Source organism: Canis lupus, chromosome 1 (genome assembly GCF_011100685.1).
Source record: "Canis lupus familiaris isolate Mischka breed German Shepherd chromosome 1, alternate assembly UU_Cfam_GSD_1.0, whole genome shotgun sequence".
Classification (NCBI taxonomy): Eukaryota; Metazoa; Chordata; class Mammalia; order Carnivora; family Canidae; genus Canis; species Canis lupus.
The window spans coordinates 100120840-100141775 of record NC_049222.1 but is presented as its reverse complement, the minus strand read 5'-3'; the positions used below and the strand labels follow the sequence as shown (position 1 = coordinate 100141775).

At 56.7% G+C, this 20936-nt stretch overlaps 5 protein-coding genes across 20 annotated transcripts in view; 2 read left to right on the top strand and 3 right to left on the bottom strand.

Moving 5' to 3' along the window:
- Positions 1 to 618: 618 nt before the first annotated feature.
- Positions 619 to 20936, top strand: part of TRIM28 (tripartite motif containing 28) — a 26770-nt gene continuing 6452 nt past the window's right edge. Inside the window, exons 1-17 of one of the 3 annotated variants that reach the window (XM_038527430.1) lie at positions 619 to 1244; positions 1587 to 1699; positions 1900 to 2032; positions 3618 to 3753; positions 3829 to 3945; positions 4025 to 4139; positions 4297 to 4443; positions 4543 to 4657; positions 4772 to 4878; positions 4977 to 5013; positions 5095 to 5140; positions 5221 to 5473; positions 5555 to 5874; positions 5955 to 6078; positions 6157 to 6243; positions 6320 to 6457; positions 12445 to 12450. In XM_038527430.1, coding sequence (XP_038383358.1) covers positions 905 to 1244; positions 1587 to 1699; positions 1900 to 2032; positions 3618 to 3753; positions 3829 to 3945; positions 4025 to 4139; positions 4297 to 4443; positions 4543 to 4657; positions 4772 to 4878; positions 4977 to 5013; positions 5095 to 5140; positions 5221 to 5473; positions 5555 to 5874; positions 5955 to 6078; positions 6157 to 6243; positions 6320 to 6457; positions 12445 to 12450 — 2334 coding nt within the window. In that variant the 5' untranslated portion in view covers positions 619 to 904. Of the gene's footprint in view, positions 1245 to 1586; positions 1700 to 1899; positions 2033 to 3617; positions 3754 to 3828; positions 3946 to 4024; positions 4140 to 4296; positions 4444 to 4542; positions 4658 to 4771; positions 4879 to 4976; positions 5014 to 5094; positions 5141 to 5220; positions 5474 to 5554; positions 5875 to 5954; positions 6079 to 6156; positions 6244 to 6319; positions 6458 to 6524; positions 6908 to 12444; positions 12451 to 20936 lie in introns of those variants that run through there. The other 2 variants (XM_038527429.1, XM_038527428.1) reach the window with 2 other exon arrangements.
- CHMP2A (charged multivesicular body protein 2A) lies at positions 7593 to 10508 on the bottom strand. Of its 4 annotated transcripts, none has more exons than XM_038527447.1 (6): positions 10347 to 10508; positions 9338 to 9554; positions 8287 to 8466; positions 8076 to 8206; positions 7923 to 7984; positions 7593 to 7804 (listed from the first exon to the last, which is right to left on the bottom strand). In XM_038527447.1, the coding sequence occupies exons 2-6, from the start codon at positions 9503 to 9505 to the stop codon at positions 7677 to 7679; spliced, it is 669 nt and encodes a 222-aa protein (XP_038383375.1). In that variant the 5' UTR covers positions 9506 to 9554; positions 10347 to 10508; the 3' UTR covers positions 7593 to 7676. The 4 variants fall into 4 exon arrangements, with proteins under 4 accessions (XP_038383375.1, XP_038383378.1, XP_038383376.1 ...); XM_038527450.1 differs by having other exon boundaries at positions 8287 to 8382; XM_038527448.1 differs by having other exon boundaries at positions 9338 to 9550; positions 10347 to 10500.
- Positions 11101 to 14354, bottom strand: UBE2M (ubiquitin conjugating enzyme E2 M). The gene is made up of 6 exons (XM_038527451.1): positions 13699 to 14354; positions 12412 to 12506; positions 12241 to 12279; positions 12027 to 12130; positions 11704 to 11767; positions 11101 to 11617 (listed from the first exon to the last, which is right to left on the bottom strand). The coding sequence occupies exons 1-6, from the start codon at positions 13805 to 13807 to the stop codon at positions 11477 to 11479; spliced, it is 552 nt and encodes a 183-aa protein (XP_038383379.1). The 5' UTR covers positions 13808 to 14354; the 3' UTR covers positions 11101 to 11476.
- Positions 14501 to 20936, top strand: part of LOC100856086 (tigger transposable element-derived protein 1-like) — a 20528-nt gene continuing 14092 nt past the window's right edge. The window contains exon 1 of the mRNA XM_038527446.1: positions 14501 to 14800. The gene's annotated coding sequence lies outside the window, so the exon portion shown is untranslated. The remainder of the gene's footprint in view (positions 14801 to 20936) is intronic.
- Positions 18109 to 20936, bottom strand: part of MZF1 (myeloid zinc finger 1) — a 9960-nt gene continuing 7132 nt past the window's right edge. For all 11 annotated transcript variants that reach the window (XM_038527439.1, XM_038527434.1, XM_038527440.1 and 8 more), the window contains one exon: positions 18109 to 20080. In XM_038527439.1, coding sequence (XP_038383367.1) covers positions 18627 to 20080 — 1454 coding nt within the window. In that variant the 3' untranslated portion in view covers positions 18109 to 18626. The remainder of the gene's footprint in view (positions 20081 to 20936) is intronic.

Below are 20936 nucleotides of genomic sequence, written 5' to 3'. Positions count from 1 at the left end.
AGCATCCAAGTCAGCGCAGCGGTTGCCTAGAAGATGGGAAGGGGGCGCTTGGGGGGCCAGGCGGGATTTCACAGGACTCGCTGCTCTGTAGCCCCTTGGAATCTGTTTGCTTTAGGCAGGTTTTAGTGCTTGCAAGCTAAACAATAAAGCGATTAAAACCCAAAAGTCAACCACTTGGCTTAGAAGTGGGAAGGGGACTCTCGGCCTCTCTCTCTGAACGCAGCCTTTCTCCCCAGCACTGGCAGACGCCAAGACTGGAGACTTCTTTGGCCTTGGCCTAAGGGGCGGGGATTGAGGTGGCGGCCTGGACTGCCAAATCGCCTGCGCAGAACCGCGGTCAGGGGCTGGGACTAGAGGGGGAGCAAGCGCATGCAAAGGTGCGCGCGCCCCGCCCGGGCACAATGTTGCGGCGGTGATATCAATAGTTCCGCCCCTGCCGCACAGGCGGCGCCGAGGTGGTGGAGGCGGAGGTGGGAAGACCCGGCTCCGGCGCTTGCGTATTCGCATCCCTGCTCGGGGCGGCCAGCCCGGGCCCCGCCCCCGGGCGCAAGACGCCCAGCGCGCTTGCGCGGCGGCGTCGGCGCCAGTTATTTCTGTCCCGCCCCCCGGCCGCGGCTCTTTCTGCGAGCGGGCGCGCGGGTGAGCGGTTGTTCGCGTGGCGTGTGGCGCGGTGTCTGGGCGGCCTCTAAAGAGGGATCGCGGTCGTCGTCGGCGGGAGGCTAGCGGGCGGCTGCCGGCCGGGCTTCGACAGCGCCCCGCGCGCAGCGGGCAGTAGCCCAGGAGGCGCGTGGCGGCGCTCGGCCTCGCGGCGGCAGCGGCCCAGCCGTTGGCGGCGAGTGCGTCTGCGCCTGCGCGGCGGGCCCCGCGCCCCTCCTCCCCCCTGGGCGCCCCCGGCGGCGTGTGAATGGCGGCCTCTGCGGCGGCGGCCTCCGCGGCGGCGGCGGCAGCCGCCTCGGGCAGCCCGGGCCCGGGCGAGGGCTCGGCTGGCGGCGAAAAGCGCGCCGCCGCCTCGTCGGCCGCGGCCTCGGCCTCGGCTTCGGCCTCGGCGTCGTCGCCCGCGGGGGGCGGCGGCGAGGCGCTGGAGCTGCTGGAGCACTGCGGTGTGTGCCGGGAGCGCCTGCGCCCCGAGAGGGAGCCGCGCTTGCTGCCCTGCCTGCATTCGGCTTGCAGTGCCTGCCTCGGGCCCCCGGCGCCCGCCGCCGCCAACAGCTCGGGGGATGGCGGTGCAGCGGGTGACGGCGCCGGTGAGTACGGTCGGGCCGGGGCAGCCCATCCCCCCACCCCACAGGCTTTGATACCCACTCGGCGTCGGGATTGGGGGGTCTGTTCCCAGCGTGACGATGGCGGGGGATCGCCTGAGCGAGAGGATAGGGACGCGGATAGTAGTTGGTCAGGTTGAGTATGGGCAGTGGGTTCTGTCCTGGGCGTGAGCTCATATGCTGCAAGTTCGATGAAAGAAGGGTTTGGTTTCTGCTTCCTAATGAGAGGATTTGGCCTTCTTTGGGATGAAGGTTGGGCTCATTGGGGGGATGGGTTACGACTTGGCTGTGAGCTCATAATCTCATTATTTTGTTTGTTTTTGGCAGTGGTCGACTGTCCTGTATGCAAACAGCAATGCTTCTCCAAAGACATTGTGGAGAATTACTTTATGCGTGACAGTGGCAGCAAGGCTGCCACAGACTCCCAGGATGCAAATCAGGTATGTCCTGCCCTAGCAACCCCTAGGAGGCCTCAATACATGTAATCAGTTCCAGACTTTATTCTTCTCATACTACCAGTGTTTCGGCAGACTGTATAGGTTAGGTGAAGGCAACACTTTGCTTAGGTTGTGTTATCTGGGGTGTAGACGTGGATCTATTTGGCGTTTTTGCCTCTTCTCACTCTGCTTTTGCCCATTAGTGCTGCACTAGCTGTGAGGATAATGCCCCTGCCACCAGCTACTGTGTGGAGTGCTCTGAGCCACTGTGTGAGACGTGTGTGGAAGCACACCAGCGGGTGAAGTACACCAAGGACCACACCGTACGCTCCACTGGTATGCAAGGCAGAGCAGAAAGCCTTGGTTATCTTGCATATGTTCTCAACTGTTTATGGTGCTGGTTACTGATGATGGATGGGTCCCAGGGAGCTTTATCAGGGTACCTCTGGAAGGGTCTGAGGGCAGAATTAAAAAATGGGGCTCAGGTGTGTGGGTCCAGTGGGAGGGAAATGACCACAGAAGTGTGAGGGGGTGCACTGAGGATTCAGGCAAGCTCATCAGGCCCCTCCCCCCCGCAGCACACAGGGGATAAGCCCCAGTAGTGGAGGGGCTGGACTGGGGTTCCCTGGCAACTTGTTATGGTTCTGTAGGGGGAAATGAGACCTCTGAGCCACTGTGTTTAAGTTGCACAGGCCCTGAATAGCATTATGGAGAGTCTTAGAACTTTGGGTTATACATGTTCAGCTCAGGTAGGTATTTAGAGAGTGTTTCACTCAGGTAGGTATTAAGAGACTCCTGTAGACGCTGGTAGTGGCAAAGAAAAGGGCTTGGGATCTTTCTGAGTTTATCCTGTTTTTTTGTTCCAGAACACTCTGGGTCGCCTTTTGGTAGTTACATTGTGGCTTCTCAGTCCTAGAGCAGAGCATTGGCAGGAAAATAATAATGGAGATGGTGGTTGTGGGGGCACGAGGAATCAGGAGCCAGGAGCGAAGAGCAGGGATTTGTAGGAGGTCCTGGCTTAAGGCAAAGGGCAGAGTACAGGAGGCGGCAGTATTAGAGGATCCATGGTCTGGCTGATTTGTATCTCAAAGTCGTGTGTTTTGGGCTGGGATGATACAGCCAGGTTGTAAATGGGATTGGGTAGGAAAGAGGGATAGATTGTCTCAAGCAGCTTTTTAATGATGGTGACAGGTTGGGGGTGAGGTAGTATATTGGTCTTTAGGTGGTATTACTCAAAGTACCAGGACTCTCCCCTCAGAAGAGGGGTTCTGACATCTTTGTGAGGGTTGTGGTCTGACATTTCACCTCTTCTGAGAAGGCTTTGTAAGGCCTGGATCCTTTGTAGGTCTATGGGTTATATAAGTGGTTTGTGCATTTTTTTTTTTTTACTCGAGAGGGTAGATCACCAAAGTATGGCTTCTAAGGAAGCTGTGCTTGAATAGTGTCTCTAGTTTCTGATTTGTTTTTGTCTACACCAGCAAGCAAACATTTTATATGCTTGGATGGCACAGTAGCCAGAGTGCCTTCCTCTGCTGGACAGAACCTACTGCGAGTGGAGGAGTGGAGCCAGTGGTGCTTTTCAAGATGGAAGAGCTCTCCTGAGTATCCATTTGGGAAGGTTCTAGTAGAGGGAATAGTAAGAGGAAGGTCTCTGCCAAAGTCTTCAGATTTTGTTGTCAATATCAGTAGCTAGAAGGAGGAGTGATTTTTCTGGGTCAGGTTTGGGCTGAAGATTTTGAGAGGAAAGATTTAGGTTTACAGGCCTGTGCTTTACCCTGGCCACTGTTGCAGGGCTTTGAGTTTTCCCAGCAGACAGCCCAGGGTTGCAGGACAGGCAGGAAGCAAGGCCTCAAGTTCTGTCTTCTACTTGAGTTGGAGATGGCTGAGGATGAGCTTCAGCCTCATGGTTTCTCTTCTCCAGGGCCAGCCAAATCAAGGGACGGTGAGCGCACGGTGTACTGCAATGTGCACAAGCACGAACCCCTTGTGCTGTTCTGTGAGAGCTGTGACACCCTCACCTGCCGGGACTGCCAGCTCAATGCCCACAAGGACCACCAGTGAGTACTGAGGATGCTGGTGGGTTTGTCTGTTAGCATGGTTCAGCACCCAGGCCCACTTCTGTCTGTCCTCAGATACCAGTTTCTGGAGGATGCAGTGAGGAACCAGCGCAAGCTCTTGGCCTCGCTGGTGAAGCGCCTTGGGGATAAGCATGCAACACTGCAGAAGAACACCAAGGAGGTTCGCAGCTCGTAAGTGTGGATGCCAGGGCCGTAGTTGGGCGCAGTTCTGGGGGATCACCTTCTCGACTTGGTTCACTCTGCCTCCCAGGATCCGCCAGGTGTCTGACGTACAGAAGCGTGTGCAGGTAGATGTCAAGATGGCCATTTTGCAGATCATGAAGGAGCTGAACAAGCGGGGCCGTGTGCTGGTCAATGATGCTCAGGTATACCCTGTTTGAGGGGGGAGGGATTCTGGGTCCCATCTGCTGGCTGCTGACCCCATCTGTGGTAGTCGGATCTTGGGGACTGGCGTTCTCTGCTGGCTGTTGATGCCATCTTTGGTGTCTTCTTCCTTGATTTCTTTGTTCTGTCTACCTGTAGAAGGTGACTGAGGGGCAGCAGGAGCGCCTGGAACGACAACACTGGACCATGACCAAGATCCAGAAGCACCAGGAACACATCCTGCGCTTTGCCTCTTGGGCTCTGGAGAGTGACAACAATACGGCCCTGCTGCTCTCCAAGAAGCTGGTGTGTGCTGGTGGGCACTCAGTGGTGGGTTCCAGGCAGGTGCCACTCAGTACCCTGCAGCCTTGTTTGCTGTGTGTTCATGCACTGCTCTATCTCCAGATCTACTTCCAACTGCATCGGGCCCTCAAGATGATTGTGGACCCTGTAGAGCCACATGGCGAGATGAAATTTCAATGGGACCTTAATGCCTGGACCAAGAGTGCAGAGGCTTTTGGTTTGTCCTTTTCTTTATCCTGCTGAATATTGCTATTGCTCCAGACACTGGGTCTTTTTTTTTTTTTTTTTGATTGACACTGGGTCTTAAGCTGACTTTATCTCATTTTTGCAGGCAAGATTGTGGCAGAGCGTCCTGGCACCAACTCAACAGGCCCTACGTCCATGGCCCCTCCTCGGGCTCCAGGGCCCTTGAGCAAACAGGGCTCTGGCAGTAGCCAGGTGAGCAGGGGAGGGGGGGGAATCGTGGGCTGGGGAGGGTGGGGACATGGGGTCCTATGGGACACCTGCCCACTGAGGTCCACCTGCTTTACCCACAGCCCATGGAGGTACAGGAAGGCTATGGCTTTGGCTCAGGTAAGTACCTTGTAGGTGGGAGAGCTTCAGTGCTCTAGGTCTGTCCCTAACCTACTATCTCTTTCTGTATTTTCTGAGCAGATGATCCTTATTCGAGTGCAGAGCCCCATGTGTCAGGTGTAAAGCGGTGAGTTTGGCTATCCTTTTGTGGAGCCAGATGGGCAAAGGGATGGGTGTCCTAACATCATGCTGCCCCTGTACCCACAGGTCCCGCTCAGGTGAGGGGGAGGTGAGTGGCCTCATGCGCAAGGTGCCACGGGTGAGCCTCGAGCGCCTAGACCTGGATCTCACGGCTGATAGCCAGCCACCAGTTTTCAAGGTCTTCCCAGGCAGCACCACTGAGGATTACAATCTCATTGTTATTGAGCGTGGTGCTGCAGCTGCTGCTGCTGGACAGCCTGGATCTGCTCCACCTGGGGCCCCTGGGGCCCCACCACTACCTGGCATGGCCATAGTCAAGGTGAGCCTGTCTCAAGTGACTATGAGTAGGAAATGAGCATCCAGGTCTGCACCCTGCTTAACACCTATTACATCCTTGTAGGAGGAAGAGACAGAAGCTGCCATTGGAGCTCCGCCTGTTGCCACGGAGGGTCCTGAGACCAAGCCTGTGCTGATGGCTCTGGCGGAGGGCCCTGGTACCGAGGGCCCCCGCCTGGCCTCACCCAGTGGCAGCACCAGTTCAGGTCTAGAAGTAGTGGCTCCAGAGGGCACTTCAGCCCCAGCCGGTGGTCCAGGTGCCCTGGATGACAGTGCCACCATCTGCCGTGTCTGCCAGAAGCCAGGGGATCTAGTCATGTGCAACCAGTGCGAGTTCTGCTTCCACCTGGACTGCCACCTGCCTGCCCTGCAGGATGTCCCAGGGTGCGAGGCTTGTGTGGGGTCTGTGCAGGGTGGAGGGCTGGGCCAGGTTCTTTGCAGCTCCTCATTCTCCTTCCATCCAGGGAGGAGTGGAGTTGCTCTCTCTGCCATGTACTACCCGATCTGAAAGAGGAAGATGGCAGCCTGAGCCTGGACAGTGGTGATAGCACCGGTGTGGTGGCCAAGCTCTCGCCAGCTAACCAGCAGGTGAGGGTGGGGTCCTATTCCCTTAGGAGTAGCTCAATAGTCCTACCCTCCTGACTCTGTTCTCTGTCTTGTCCATAGAAGTGTGAGCGTGTCTTGCTGGCCCTATTCTGTCATGAGCCCTGCCGACCTTTGCACCAGCTGGCTACTGACTCTACTTTCTCCCTGGTGAGTCTTAGGACTTAGAGAGGGTTGGGGGAGGGACTGCCAGGCCTCACTTTCAGCCTGTGGGGTCTGTCTACAGGATCAGCCTGGTGGCACCCTGGACCTGACCCTGATCCGTGCCCGTCTCCAGGAGAAGTTGTCACCCCCATATAGTTCCCCCCAGGAGTTTGCCCAGGATGTGGGCCGCATGTTTAAGCAGTTCAACAAGCTGACAGAGGTGAGCTTGGGGAGAATAGGGTTGGGAGGGGGGTAGGGTTAGGGGTGATGGGAGGAGGGAGAGCTAGGATCCATCCACTGCAATCTGCCCGGCTCAGGACAAGGCAGACGTGCAGTCCATCATCGGCCTGCAGCGCTTCTTCGAGACTCGCATGAACGAGGCCTTTGGTGACACCAAGTTCTCAGCTGTGCTGGTGGAGCCCCCCCCCCTGAGCCTGCCTGGTGCTGGCCTGAGTGCCCAGGAGCTATCCAGTGGTCCTGGTGATGGCCCCTGAGTCTGTGGCCTCTCAGGCCAACCCGGCCTGGCAATGTTCTCTGTCCTGTCAAATTCCCCTCCCCCTACCTCCCCCTCTGGTGGCCTGGCTCCTACTTCTTGGTGGCCCCATCCCCCAACCCCTCACAATATGGTTTTTACTTATGTGGATTTAATAAAAACTTCACCAGTTCCTCAGGCATTTGGTGGTGGGGGGAGTGGTCCTAGGGCTTGGTCTCTGCAATTCCCTCACCATGCCCTGGTAGATGGAGTAGGTGTGGGGCACTCCTGAACCATTGAGCCATTTTGGTGTCCAGGGAGTAGGGAAGAGCATCCCCCTTGGGCTTTTCCAGTGTCTTGGGTAGGTGGGAGGGTTGCATGGTACACATCCTGTAGGCTTTTGGGTGCCCCTGTAGGTGGTAATGGGCAGGCAGGGTGTAGCCCCAAATACACAGCTGCATGGTGGTCATTCTTTCTGAGTACTTCCTGGACTTGGGTGTAACCATTTCTCATCAGATGGCACCACAGTGTGGGTGGGCTGAGGATTCCTGGCAGATGAGCCCAGACTTAAGGGTATCTGGGAACCCGACTGTTTTGGAGGTGATAGGCACTGATAGGCCAAGGCACTGGAGGCTTTGGGAGGGGTATGGAAGCAGAGCTCACAGATGACCTTCAGCTCCCAAACCCTGAACATGTGGAGACGACCTGTCAATTCCTGCCACAAATTGGGAGGCAATCCAGCCTACCTTTTCTTATATCCCAACAACTCTGGTACTTGGCCTTTGGCCACGTGTCAACTGCCCCTTTACCAAACCCTGTATGTGACCTCTGCCAAGGGACCCCAGCCTGGCCCAAGTCCGGTCAGTCACACAGGCCTAGGAACTAGTGTCCAATCTTTTATTACAGAAGTAGTACAGCAAAACTGGGCATCGATTGCCCACCTCCCACTCATGGTAGTATAGGGTGATTAGTCCCTCCGCAGATTCTTGAGCCGCTCCTCCAGGTCTGCGTCGGCATCTACTAGGGCTGAGGCAGCAGCCTCTGCTTTCTTCCCACTGGCAGCCACACTGAGTGAGCCTCCGGTGGAGGGGAGGTCTACAGAGAGTGGGGGTTAGGAGAGCTCCTGTAGAAAGGAATAATGCTGTGGGGGAGGGGGTCAGGGGTTTTGTCTGGACTGTTGGGTGGGGCAGGGCCCAAAATTGGGCGCACTCACTTGACAGCTCATCTGTCAGGCTCAATCCCAGCTCATCCAGGACCTGGGATACAACAGCGTCACTTGGGAAGAGAGAAGAAGTTTATGAGGGCCTGGTTATGTTTGAGGACCCGGCATCCATCCCCACCCTTCCCACACCTGGTGTCCCCTAACCTCTCCTCTTCATCTTCCTCATCACCCATGGCATCATCAATGGCATCATTCATCATTTCCTCCTTCATGTCCATGATCTCGGCCTGCCGCTCAAATTCCATCATGATCTTCTGGATCTGAGGCAACTTTAGCTGGAAGTGATGTGGGGGGAGGGTTAGTTGGGGACTAGTTGGTGGGGGGGGGTAGGGGGGGATGCTTGGGAGAGGCGTACCTGTCTGTTCATGGTGCCCATGGCTTTGGTGACCCCCTTCATAGCTTGTGCCATTGAGTTGTTGGACTTCAGCGTCTGGATCTTCAGGGACACCGCCTGGATGTTGGCCCGCATCAACACAAATTTACGCACATAACGCCGAGTGCGCACCAGGTCTTTTGCCATGATACGCACAGCGTCCTGAAGAGTGCACAAAGGTGGCAGGGATGGGCCAAGATGCTTTCAGATATTTACGTGTGGCTTAATCCAGTGTTCACTGGCCCCTCCCTCCTCCCAACCTCATCCTCATGCCTCTTGGGTCATGACTCCACAGGCTCCTCTACTCTGACCTCTCTAACCCATAGGTGCTGGAAGGAAGGCTGTGCTCACTCCACATAGGGACCCTTTTCCCTCCATATCTAGAGTCACTCTCTTAAAATGCCTATTTCTGAACTACTATCCCGGCTGAAGAGTGCCTCTCTCTCCATCTCACAAAGGCTCACACCTCAAGCTCTACCCCAAATGAATCGATCCATAGCTCAGCTTTTGACTTCCCAAATGCTTGCCTTGCCTTGCCTATTCCGGGAAATGGAACCACTTCAACCTAGCTGCTCAGGTTCAAACTGTCATAGGTTTTGCTCCCTACTGGTTCAGGCTATCCCCATTCTTTTACTGACACTCAGGTCACAGTGTATTCTGGGCTACATCTCTCTTGCATTAAAACTAAACCCTTTGACTCACTTCCCACTGTGGCCCAGGATTTCAACTTGTGTGGCCTACCATCTACTCTGAATTCAACTATAACTCCCTCATGGAACATGTGGTTCCTCATCTGACACACTGGTAGTTTGGATCTTCACAGGCTCACTCCTCATTACTTAAGGTTTGTGGCTCTGGCATCCCCTCCTGGGAAGAGCCTTTCTGGATCCCCAAAAATAGGGAAGCCCCATACTTGCCCTTAATTTCTCTCAAGGCACCTGTTGGTATCCTGTCATGCTCTATAGTTATAGCAGTACCTGACCCAACTATAGCCCCTGATCCTGTGTCCCAACCTGTGCCCAGCTGAGCTCACCATCTGGCCCTGCTTGGCCATCTTCTTGATGTCTGCGATGATTTTCTTCTCCTGGGTCTCTAGCTTCTGTCGTTCACGGTCCAACTCTCGCATGGCACGGTTCAGGGCCCGCTGGTTCTGCCTCAGCAGCTCCTCCGGTGTCTTCCGGCGCCCAAACAACAGGTCCATGATAGCAGTAGCCCACTAATGGGCCTGTGACAAGTGGTGTGAAGCCTAGCTGTGAAGTGGTATGGGGCCCAGAAAAAGCAGAAGCAGAGCCAGGGTCACAATGTATATTGGCAGGGTGGTGCAAAATGCGAAGGGGCTAAGCAGGAAGAGGAAACCTTAATAGAAGGCTAAAACGCAGCCAGGAACACTGAAATTATTCCACAGAAGTGGGGGCAGCAAGATTTGAAAGTCCTCCACAACATACCCACCCCATCCCTTCATCATAGAGCCCCCAAGGAAGTTCAAGGCTTCAGCCTGCCTCTCCAGCCCAGAGGCCTTGGAGTCTGACAGGCTCAGAATGGAGGTGGATGTGTGAGGGTGCACTGGGGCATTTGGGACCCTGAGCGCCAAGGACGGGAATTGTGGGGGCCCTATGGGATGGCAAGGCAGGTGGACAACCTGAGTACCAAGAACAAAGTGGATATAGGGGTTCTGAAGCTTCAGAACGTATGAATGCCATTCGGATTTGGGGGTCCCTGAGTGGGGAGGGAACCTGGGTACGAATAATATGGCTGCAGGGCGTCTGGGCACCCAGTACACTAAGGACATGATAGACGTTAGGGAGTTCTGTAGATCTGGAAGAGTCTGGGGTCCAGGAACGGGATGGTGGGTGTTGGGGTGCCTGGTTCACCCAGGACAAAACCTGGAGGGTGTTGGGAGGCCCGCACCCAGAGAGCAAAGTGGCTAGATGAGGCCAGGGTCTCGGGGATGGGCGAGGCAGTCGACATCCCGGCGAAGAAGCCCTCCTCTGCCGTCGCCCACGCACCCACCCGGGACCCGCGGCCCGGCAGGGGCCACTCACCGTAGCTGGGACGGGAACCCGCTTCCGCTTCCGGGTTACGCTCCTCTCTACTTGGATCCTCGGGCGCGCCCACCAACGATAGCCCCTCCGTTCTTTCTGCCGCCGCCGTTTCCGGAAGAAGTGGTCTGACGTCACACGCTCCACCGGCACCCGGAGCGATGGGCGGGGACAAGAGCGCGCGTGCGCACGCCTCCTGGAGCCGGCATGCATCCAGGCGCATGCGCGCCAGCTTCCGTCTCTCCAGAGCCTGCTTGACGGTGTTCCATAGGTTCCAGGACGAGCCAGGCCTGGGATCCTAGACGTCGTTGGGTTGGTGCATCTTTGGGCACCTTCCACCCAGCCACGCCATCCCACCACCGCACCCACCAGAGGGCCCAGCCCATCCGACGGACCATGGCATTTCCGTTTCTGGATCTCAGGCACCTGGTGACACCAGGGAGGGTTCCTTGGTGGGCCCAACCATGGCAGAAGGGGGCAGAACTGGAGGTGGCATGGGCTTTCCTTTATACTGGTTTACCAAGCAGGAAGCAAGTGGTTACTGGATCCTGCCCCTCATTGGTCCCAGACTGGGATTCATCCCACCCAGCCTGAGGCTGAGGTATTCCTGCCCCCTTTTACTCCCCAAGGCTGCTCCAGGAACTGGGTAGCCTGCTGAGGGGTGTCCTAGTGCCACCTGTGACCACATATCTCCCACCACTCTTGCTAGTGTATATGACCTGCCCCTCCCAATCCCACAGAAGTAAGAGGCAGAAGCCATGCAGTAACATTCCCCTTTAATAGCCTGGTGGGACCTCCAGTGGTGGAGGGGTAGGGTGCCCGAGCCCCAGCCACCCAGTCCCCTTGGCCACCCACCCCAGAGCCCAGAGTGGGGGGCTGGACAGCACCCAGCTGGGGGCTAGACAAGCCAATTCATTTCCCATTGCTGAGTGGGTCGGAGGCAGCGCCGACCTTAATCACATGGTGGTTTAAAAAAAAAATAATAACTAGGAGCGGGTGGCAGGGAGGGGAGGCAAGGTCAGGGCATGGGATTCCCCCACCGGCCACCCATGCCCCCCACCTGTGGCCCCCAATAAATATTTGCAGGGGACGCCGGGGCTGGTGGCCCTGGCAGGGGTGGGTGTGCGCAAACCCTATTTCAGGCAGCGCTCGAAGTAGGTGGAGCCGATATAGCCACCCCGCATGGAGCGCTGCACATTCTGCTCAAACAGCCGCCGGTTGTTCTGCAGGACCTCGGCGGCCTCCTTGTTCAGTGGGTCTTCGGGGTTGGGCTCCTGTGGCCGGTATAGGTGGGGGTCAACAGGCCCTTAAAGCAGAAAGGGCCAACCTTCCCCAGCCTTCCCCACCTACCCCTACTCACCAAGAAGAGATACTGCAGGCCATAAATTATGGAGTTTATCGTAAGGACTGGCTTCCAGTCCTCTCTGTGGAGGGAGAATCAAGGTCAGGGGCTGGTGAGTGGATGGCCAACACAGAGCCTGCTGGGACTGAACAAGTCAGCTCCAGGGCACGGGACAGTGCAGATGTGAGAGGCTAGGAGGAGGGCGCACAGCAGGACAGGCCAGGGAGAAAGCTAAGGTCAAGACTTGAGGAAGAAAACATGGAGATGAAGACAGAGGACCACAGACCACAATAGGGAAGGAAGGGACAGAGACTTGTGCAATCCAAAGTCACAGCCCTCACCTGAGGATGTTGAGGCAGACATTGCCCTCAAGGTCAATGTTGGGGTGATAGACCATCGTCTCACACTTCACCTTGGGGGGGTCATGTGGGTAACCCTGGCCCACCTGGCTCCAAGAAGGGAGAGAAGATAGAAAAGTGCCCCAGCAGTGCCTGGCTGGGGCCTCAGCTGTTGCCTCCTCAGCCACGGAGGTATCCCTGCCCACCTGGGACTCACCTTAAAACTGAATACAAACTTCCCACTCTTGTAGAAGCCCTGCAAAGAGAAAGAAGAAAGTGTTAGGACATCATCCTGCAGCGCCTGGCAGGTAAACTAAGTCTCCCAACTCAAAGTGCTCTCCCAGACCCCTTGGCCCATGCCTCAGAGTCCAACTAAGTGTACCCTTACCTCATCAGGACAGATAACCAGCTTGAAGTTGAGGAGATCGTCTGGATCTGAGAAGCTGATGTCACACGTCTTGGGCAGGTTTAGCTCGTTTATGTCTGGGTTTGCATAGCAAAGAAGGGGAACGATGAGAGGGAAAGGGAGATGGAAAGACAAGGGCATTCGGAGGTGCAGGTGCCAGGAGAGCACCCATGGCCTCCTCCAGGACCCTCAGGGCTCTGTCCTGGGCTGTGCCCCACACCCCCAACCCTCTCCCTACTCTTTCTGCTTTCTAGTCTCCAGGCAGGCTCTTCTAGATCCACAGCACAACTCAAACATGAATTGTAAACTGTGGTTATGCTCTAGCTCCCGGCCCGGGATAAGTTCCAACTCTTCCGAATCCACAGCCTAAAGTCTCAGCGTCCAGCAGCTGCGTACCCAACCCCCCAGCCCCCAAATACTCCCACCCCTGTGTGGCCCCCCAAGAGCCTACAACTACCCCAAACACCAGGATCCCCGGCCATGACCTCCATTTTCTAGTAGACACTGCTGGTCCCCACCTGACCACCCAAATCCAAGGACCCTGCCCCTAACCAATGCCGTCCCCACCATCCCTCCTCTCCTCTGCTTGTCATCCTAAATTCAGGTACCCATCCAACCCTCAGACATGTGAATTCCCATTCCTGTACCCCCTCTAAACATTGCCTCTAAGATTCCCAGCACCCAGCATGTTAGTCTAAATTAACCCTACCCCCATCTCCAGTCCCCAGCACACACTGTTCTTCCCTCCTCCACGTGTCACCCCAAACCCCAAATTGCCATGTGACCCCCCCAGACCCACAAATCGCAGTGCCCAAAACTTACTTCACTCCATCTCACTCTGATTCCCAATGACCCCAATATACTTCACTAAATCCTCTCCTACTCCTATCTCCAATCCTTGGCCCCCACTATCCAATCTCCTCTGCCTATCACCCATGTTCTCATACTCTGTGGAGTCCCCAGGTTCCTACTCGCCTTCCATTGCCTGACTCTCTGATTCTTGGTCCCCAATGCAAGATGCCTGGCTTTCCGAGTCTTGTAAGTGCCCCACATTCGGCCCCCCATCTCTGACCCCTCGGTGACTGCATTACTCACCCCTGATCCCCCATCACACCGAAACCCAGGCCCTAACCTCCTACCTCCACATTTGCGGCCACATCTCTGACATCTCTGACCCCCCGGTGACTGCATTAACTCACTCCAGACTCCTACATCACCCCATCCCAGCCGCTGACTTCCGACCCCCACCCCCATCCCCCGACCCCCTACCCTTCTGGATCCGCAGCTGCGCAGCCGACGCCTTCTTGCTGCTGCCCTTGGTGCCGCCCGCCGACTCCTCCTCCTTCTTCTGCTGCTTCAGCGAGAACAGCTTGATCATCCTGCCGCCGCCGCCGCTGCCGCCGCTGCGGGGCCCGGGACCCCGGCCACCCGGCCCCCTGCCGCCGCCTGCGCCGCCTCCGCCACTCGAACCCGCCTTCGCGGCCTCCTCCGCTGCTGCTGCCGCCCGCCCGGCCTGCCGCGCCGCTCCGCGCCCACCGCGCGGCCCGCGTCGGCTCCCGTAGTCCGGCTCTGGCCTGGCCCGGCGCCTCGGGCTCGCTCGGCGGCGCTCGGGCCGACTCGGCTATTCTCGGGCCCGCTCGGCCCCGCCCCCAGCCAGCCGCTTCCTCCTCCCCCTCGCCAGCTTAGGTCCCCTCAGGCCCAGCTGCGGCCGCGCCGCTTGTCTGTTCACTTGCTCCCACCGCGAGGGGCTGCGGCTCGAGGGGAAGGAGGAGGCGGCGGCCGCGGTGGCGGCTGCCGTGTACTAGAAAGGCTCGGCTTCCGCGGCAGCAGCGGCTTCGGCGCAGAGGTCCGCAACGGCCTCGGGCGCCCCACCGCTTCGGATATTTCCGCCGCTTGCACTCTTCGGCTCTTCTCGCCCGGCCTGCGCTATGCGCCTGCGCAGAAGCAGCAGCCGCCGCGGCCGCCGCGGCCGCCGCCGCTGCCGCCGCCGCCGCCACGGCCGCCGCCACCCCCGCCCCGCGTTGCTCAGCAATAGGTCTTAATATTCGGACTTTTTCGGCTGGACTCGGGTATTTCCGTTTGTGCCGCCTGTCCCGCGGTCATTTCCGGGGACGCTCGCGGGTCCAGTCAATGGCGGTGCCACCGCCATCTTTAAGTAGGGCAGTTGATGGTCACTTCGTAGGCAGCCCACCCTTGCAGATTGTGGTGGGGGTGGGTCACATGAGGTCCTTGCCCCTGGAGGTCACAGAGGCAAGGTGATCACGGCGGGCCAGAGCCCGGAGAGGCCATAGCCTTTACTCAGAGAGTGCGGGGTCGAGCAACCTCGATGTCCCATCGCAAAAGCAACTGGCTCGCGGAGATTCTGGATGAGGTAAACTAGTAAATAAAACGCGTATTGTGCTAGTGGTAAGCACTTTGGGAGATTACATGGGTGGACACTAGATGGGACGTGGGGCGGGGACCCTCTCGGAGCAGGTCCCGAGACCCAGCGGACACGCTTTGCGATCTTCCGCTGTGTGGCCAGCCTCCACAACGATCGCACACAGCTCAGCGTGCCTCGGAGGGCGGGAGGACGCGGCGTGGGGCGGTTCTATGACGTCCGGCTGTCGCCATGGAAACGGTCGGGCGGGTGTGCAGCGCGGCACCGCGCTCAGTGGGTGGGTGCGGCCGGTGCTCAGTCTCTCAGCACCTCTGCGACCCAGTGCGGCTCCCGCTGTACGTCCCCGTCTGTCTCTGAGGCCACCTGCCGTCATCACCTGGAGCGTTGTGGAACAAGTAGTTTTGGCGGTCCGGTTGAGCCAGCGCTGGGGCTGGGCAGGGGTGCTCACGGGGTCCTCTCAGCCGTCGACCTCTGCCCAGGCTCGCAGTCCTCCCCTCGGGGGAGTGGCCGTTCCATGCCCTGCGCCTCCTCAGACCCGACCTGGCGTCCATCTCGACACGTATCCTCGCTTCAGGAAGTCACCTCCACCTTTTCGTATCTTGGGCTGGCCCTAGCCTCCTTAGAGGCCCTACCCTGTGGGTCTTCGGGTACCACTGAGGTCCCTGGGCTCCACGGACTGATCGCAGCCGTGTCTCTGCAACTGCTACCTCTTTAGGCCCTTCCATTCACAATGCCACCATCTCCCACACTCCTTTCATTCTTCTGGTTGTCCTGTTATTCTAGCCTTGCATTTCCAGCATCCTTTCTTGACTCCTTTGAGAGTTAAGTGCTAGAGAGGTCCCAGGATGAGAACTGGGACTCAGAAGCATCAAACAGCTCAAGTTTGGGGTTGACATTGCAGCCATCTCAGTGTTCTTTCGGTTCAGACATGGCTGGTCATGGGACTCAGATGGTCCTTCCAGATTCAGTCTTCCTCTTCCTTTATCCCTTCCTCTCTGTTCTTCTCAGCCACTCTGCTTTTCCTATCTATGTTATATCTATTGGGCCACTGCCAAATTAGGGTTGATGACCATATTCTGTTTCCGGCCAAAGTCTTGGGGGTGTTGCCTGTTGGTCAGTCTAAACTATGTGTCATTTACCTCGGGCCAATTTCTGAGGCCCATCAGATGATGGGGTTTTGGTTCCCTGAAGAGTTGATGGTGCACTAGCCAGAGCTAGACTCGTGTGGTCTAGGAACTCAAGGCTTTCCCATGGTCCAGGGAGGAGGGAATGGCTGAGTTGAGGCAGAGGGGTGGGCTGGAAGTGGCACACCTGTGTTTTGTTACTCTCATGGCAGAGGGGCACAGGTAGTTTGGGTGGCAATGGTGCCTGTACCCCTTGGGCCTGCATCCTCTTGGTAGGCAGCATAGGGCTCAGCTTATCAGAGGTCCTAAAGGAAGCTGGGGCTGGCACCTGGAGGGATTGGGCAGCATATCACAGGTGAAGAGTGAGGGTGTAAGTGCACTTGGGACCTGTGACTGGGAAGCTAGGGACTCTCTTGGAAAGGAGGGACCAGGAGTGGGAAGGGACGCTGAGTGCTATGGGCCTCCAGGCTGGAGATGGGTGGCTGGGATCAAAGCAGTGCTGGGGGATGAAGGGAATTGGACAGATTTGGGAAGCTTGGGGTTAGAATAACTGGGTGGATGTGGCACAGGGAGGCTGTGCTTGGAGCAAACAGTATGGGCTCATGATCCAGGGACAGGTTAGCTGGGCACTGTTGTAGCTTTCCCAGATGACCAGTACCTTAGGGGTTCCTCTCCTGGCTTCCCCCAGTGGCTCTGAGTGAGGCCAAATGGTTATTCTCTCCAAGCCCTCAGCCCTGCTGATACTATGGTAGTACTTGAGTTCATAACCCCCAAGCTTGGCTTGCAGGTATGTCCCTAGCCAATTGTAGAAATGGCCTTTTGTAGGAGGCTCTCACATCACTCTTCATGTTTCTTTCTTAGAAGACTGGTTTAGCAGGTGGGTCTGTGGACTTCTTAGGACTTTGGACATGGGGCCTTGGCCTCATGTCTCTAAGCCTTTCATGTGTGTTCTAATTTTTCCTGTGTATAATTTCAAGTTCTTAGTCATATGTGTGCAGATTTCTCTCCATGTTTTTCAAACATCATGATGATCAAAAACATGAAAGTGAACTTTCTTGTTTGGTTTCTGAGTATAAAATTCACACAGGTATTGAAAAGAATCCATGTTACAGGATTTATAAAGTTCTGGGAATACTCCTTAACCTCGTAATACTAGCTACTTCACTGTTTGTGTGCCCTTCTTAATCTGACTCCTAGCCTCCACCTAGGGACCCAGTGACTGTGTTCCTCCCCTCTAATTAGTATATCCCAGATCAGAGTCCTCAGAGTTCCCTTTGTGGTTGGAGAGGACAGGAAGTGTTGGCATAGGGCCCAGTTGACAACCCCCCAACTCCGACTGTGTCACATGGGGAGCTGTTCTTTGCCAGATGTGGTAGATGCCAGAGTGTCCCTGGTCCTGGCTGGGTTAGGCCAGGGGGGAGGTGGAAAGATGGGTGGAGTAGGGGAGGGAAGGAAGCAGGGAACACATCTCTGGGATGGCCATTGGCTGATGGCCATCTCTGGCCAAGGCTGGCTTGTCTTCTTTCTCTGATTTCAGGATCTCAGTCTTGTAGCAAAGTCCAGCCATATCCCTGGAAAAAGCTTGGACACATGAGGCTCAAAGGATTGTTCTTAGAACCCCTTAGGCCAAGGGCAGGCTAACACCTGTCCAGAGTGGCGTTTAGGTCCCAAGCCAAATCGTGATGCATGAAGGTCTTTTCTTTGGCACTGCTTTTCATCCCGCTTTCGGCAGCCAGTGTACCCACTAGTTGGAGGTGTAGGGGGCACTAGGCCAAGGGCCTGGACAATGGGATGGAAGGGGAAGATAACTAGGGCCAAGAGTCAATGGCACAGGAAAAGTCTAGAGGGTTCCAGAGATGCCATCCCAGTCTGGACATTGAATCTACACTGGCAGGTATACTTTCATGGAAGCTGCTGCCAGCTGTGTTTCCTGTGACTTGCCAGTGAATGCATTCCTCATAGAGACCACCCAGTATGGGGGAACCCTTGGGGATTGTGCAGCTGGCCAGGCTTGTCAGCAACTGCTCCATGGAATGTGAATGATCACTAGAGGGCTAGGGAACTGGCCTGGGGCCTCCAGTGGTCATTGATTTCTGGACTGGTCAGGGTTCTATCCTAAGGGGGACCTAACCTTAGCACTTGCTGGTAGTTAACATGCATGAAAGAATCTCGATCTCCATATAAAACCTAGTTTTATGCCTAAGAAATGGCTTCCTAAGTTTAAAGTTTTAAAAAACATATCCCCAGCTCTGGCCAGTTTGCTTTTTATACTGCACTTGATGATCTTGGCTGGCTGGGGAAAACTGGGCCAGTTCTTGGCCCCATGGTTGTGTGGGCTGAAGGCATCATGGACAAATAGCACAGGAGCCATGATACAAGGTGGCACCCACAGATGTCGGGAGGTGCTGTTAGGAGTCCATGGCTCTCACAGAGACTGCCTGGTTGGGGAAGTGCTGGATGGGTGGGGTGGGCAGACTGACCCACGCAGGTAGGGAGGCACTGAATGGGTGATCCCCAGACCCAAGTTCCGTCTACTATTTATTGAGCACCTACTAGAGGCTAGGTCCTGGGTGGGCCTGCCTGTACCTAAATTTGATCACAGGCCTCACAACAACCCTGTGAGGTAAGTTTTCTGTGTGCATACACTGCCCTCCCCCAACAAAAGGCCAAAAGCCAAATACAGTGAATGCTGCTTACTCTGCACTATGGATGCGCTGGTGCTGGATGAGCTTAGTACTCTGGTGGAAGCGGCGGCCACAGTCCTGGCAAGCAAAAGGCTTCTCACGCCGGTGGGTGCGCAGGTGCTGCGTGAGTGTGGGCCGCTGGCGAAATGCCTTGCCGCACTCCGGGCACGCATAGGGCCGTTCGCCAGTGTGGATGCGCCGGTGTTGTGTGAGATTAGCATGCTGCCGGAAGCTCTGGCCACAATCAGGGCAAGCAAAGGGCCGCTCACCTGTGTGGATACGCTGGTGTTCAGTGAGCCTTGAGACTTGTGTGAAGCCCAGGCCACACTCACTGCAGTGGTATGGTTTCTCCCCGGTGTGCGTCCGCTGGTGGCGCGTGAGCTTCAGACGCTGGCTAAAGCGCTGGCCACACTCGGGGCAGGCAAAGGGCTTCTCGCCTGTGTGCACGCGCAGGTGCTGCGTGAGTGTGGGCCGCTGGCGGAAGGCCTTGCCGCACTCTGTGCAGGCGAAGGGCCGCTCACCTGTGTGGATACGCCGGTGCTGTGTGAGGTTGGAGCGCTGCCGGAAGCTCTGGCCGCATTCGGCACAGGCAAAAGGTCGCTCACCACTGTGTACTCGACGGTGCTGCAGCAGCACAGAGCGGCGGCCGAAGCGCTCACCACACTCCACGCAGCCAAAGGATTTGTCACCCGTGTGCACTGCCTGGTGTTCTAGGAGCACGGCACGCCGCGTGAAACTCTCCTGGCACTCACTGCAGGGGAAGGGGCCTGGGGGCTCCGGTGCCCCGGGAGGCGTAGGGGGCGTGGTGGTCACAGAGCCCGGTCCCGGGGGGTCCCCATGGATGCGCTGGTGCTGCAACAGGTTGGAGCGCTGCCGAAAGCTCTGGCCGCACTCAGCACAGTGGAAGGGCTGTTCACCTGTGTGCACTCGCCGGTGCTCCTCCAGGCGCGCGCTGCGCACAAAGCCCTGGCCACAGTCGCTGCACACAAATGGCCGCTCCTCAGTGTGTGTGAGTTGATGGCGCAGAAGGTGTGAGCTTCGGCTGAAGCTTCGACCGCACTCGCTACACACGAATGGCCGCTCTCCTGTGTGTATTTTCTGGTGCCTCAGTAGGTTGCTGCGTTGGCTGAACACCTTCCCGCAAACGTCGCAGCGGCCACCTCGTCCTGCCCTGGGGCCTGTGCTGGGGCGGCCTAGGTCTTGGCCTCGACCCCGGCCTCTGGGCACACGCCAGCGGGCATTGGCCAGTATGGGGCCCAGGAGCTGGCCCGGATCCTCGTTCATGGGCTTCTGCTCACCTCCAGGGCCATTGGGGAGCACCACTGCATGTGAGAAGCCACTTTCACAGGAAGGTGACTGCAGTTGGTCAGTGAGGCCAGCCATGCTGAGGTCCCAGGGAATGTGGAGGTGGGGGCTCACAGTGCCTGGGCCAGCAGAGACACTGTCCATGTGGAGCGCAAACCCTGCATTGCACAAAGGGATCCATACCAAGGGAACTGTGCCTGGACCCACTCTGGCCCATGGGAAAGATTGAACTAGAAGGACCTGAAACTAGCCAATGAGCCAGAGGTGACAGGCGCAAGGGTTCTATCTGTGCAGGCCTCCCTAAGGTGGAAACAATGGGACAGAACCTAGCATGAAGGGGAAGATTCAGAAGATTGGGACAAGCTTTCTAGGCCTGGCTTAAGTTTGCAAAAATCGCCTTTCTGGAAGTGCTGTAGGGCAAATATGGGGCAAGAGGCCCTGCACTAGTGATGATGGTTTCCAAATACACAGAAGTGTGAGTAGGTCTGAGAGTGATGGGATGGGAGGAGGGTAGGCGGCAGGACTTTGGTCTGATGTGCCTTGCTTGAGATGTCCATGGGGCATTTGAGGGACAGAAACTGCATACAGGCTATAGGGTGCAGGAGCTGAAGCTCAGTCTTCAGAGAAATGTGAACATGGGTGCTGTGGTATATGCATGGCACACAGAGCCCTGGCCCTGTGTGTGATCAAGTAAGAGTGGGTGTCTATGGAAGGGAGCAGGTCCTAGCCACACTGGAACACTCCAGCATTAGATCCTGTGTGAGGAAGGAGGTGTGAGCAAATGCAACTGAGAAGCAGGGGCTAGAGAAAGAGGAAGGCTGAAGGAAGTTAAGGAGACTTAAGAGAATAGCAAGGGCTTCAGTCGGTGACAGAAAAGTCTGTAATATGTCAAAGAAAAGTCCTAAATTATACTGCATCAAAGGAAATCATTTGTGCACAGCAAAGACAACCTCAGAACCAAAAAACGAATGACAGATTTTCCAGAAGCAAAGGGTTAATTAAGCTTCTAAGTAA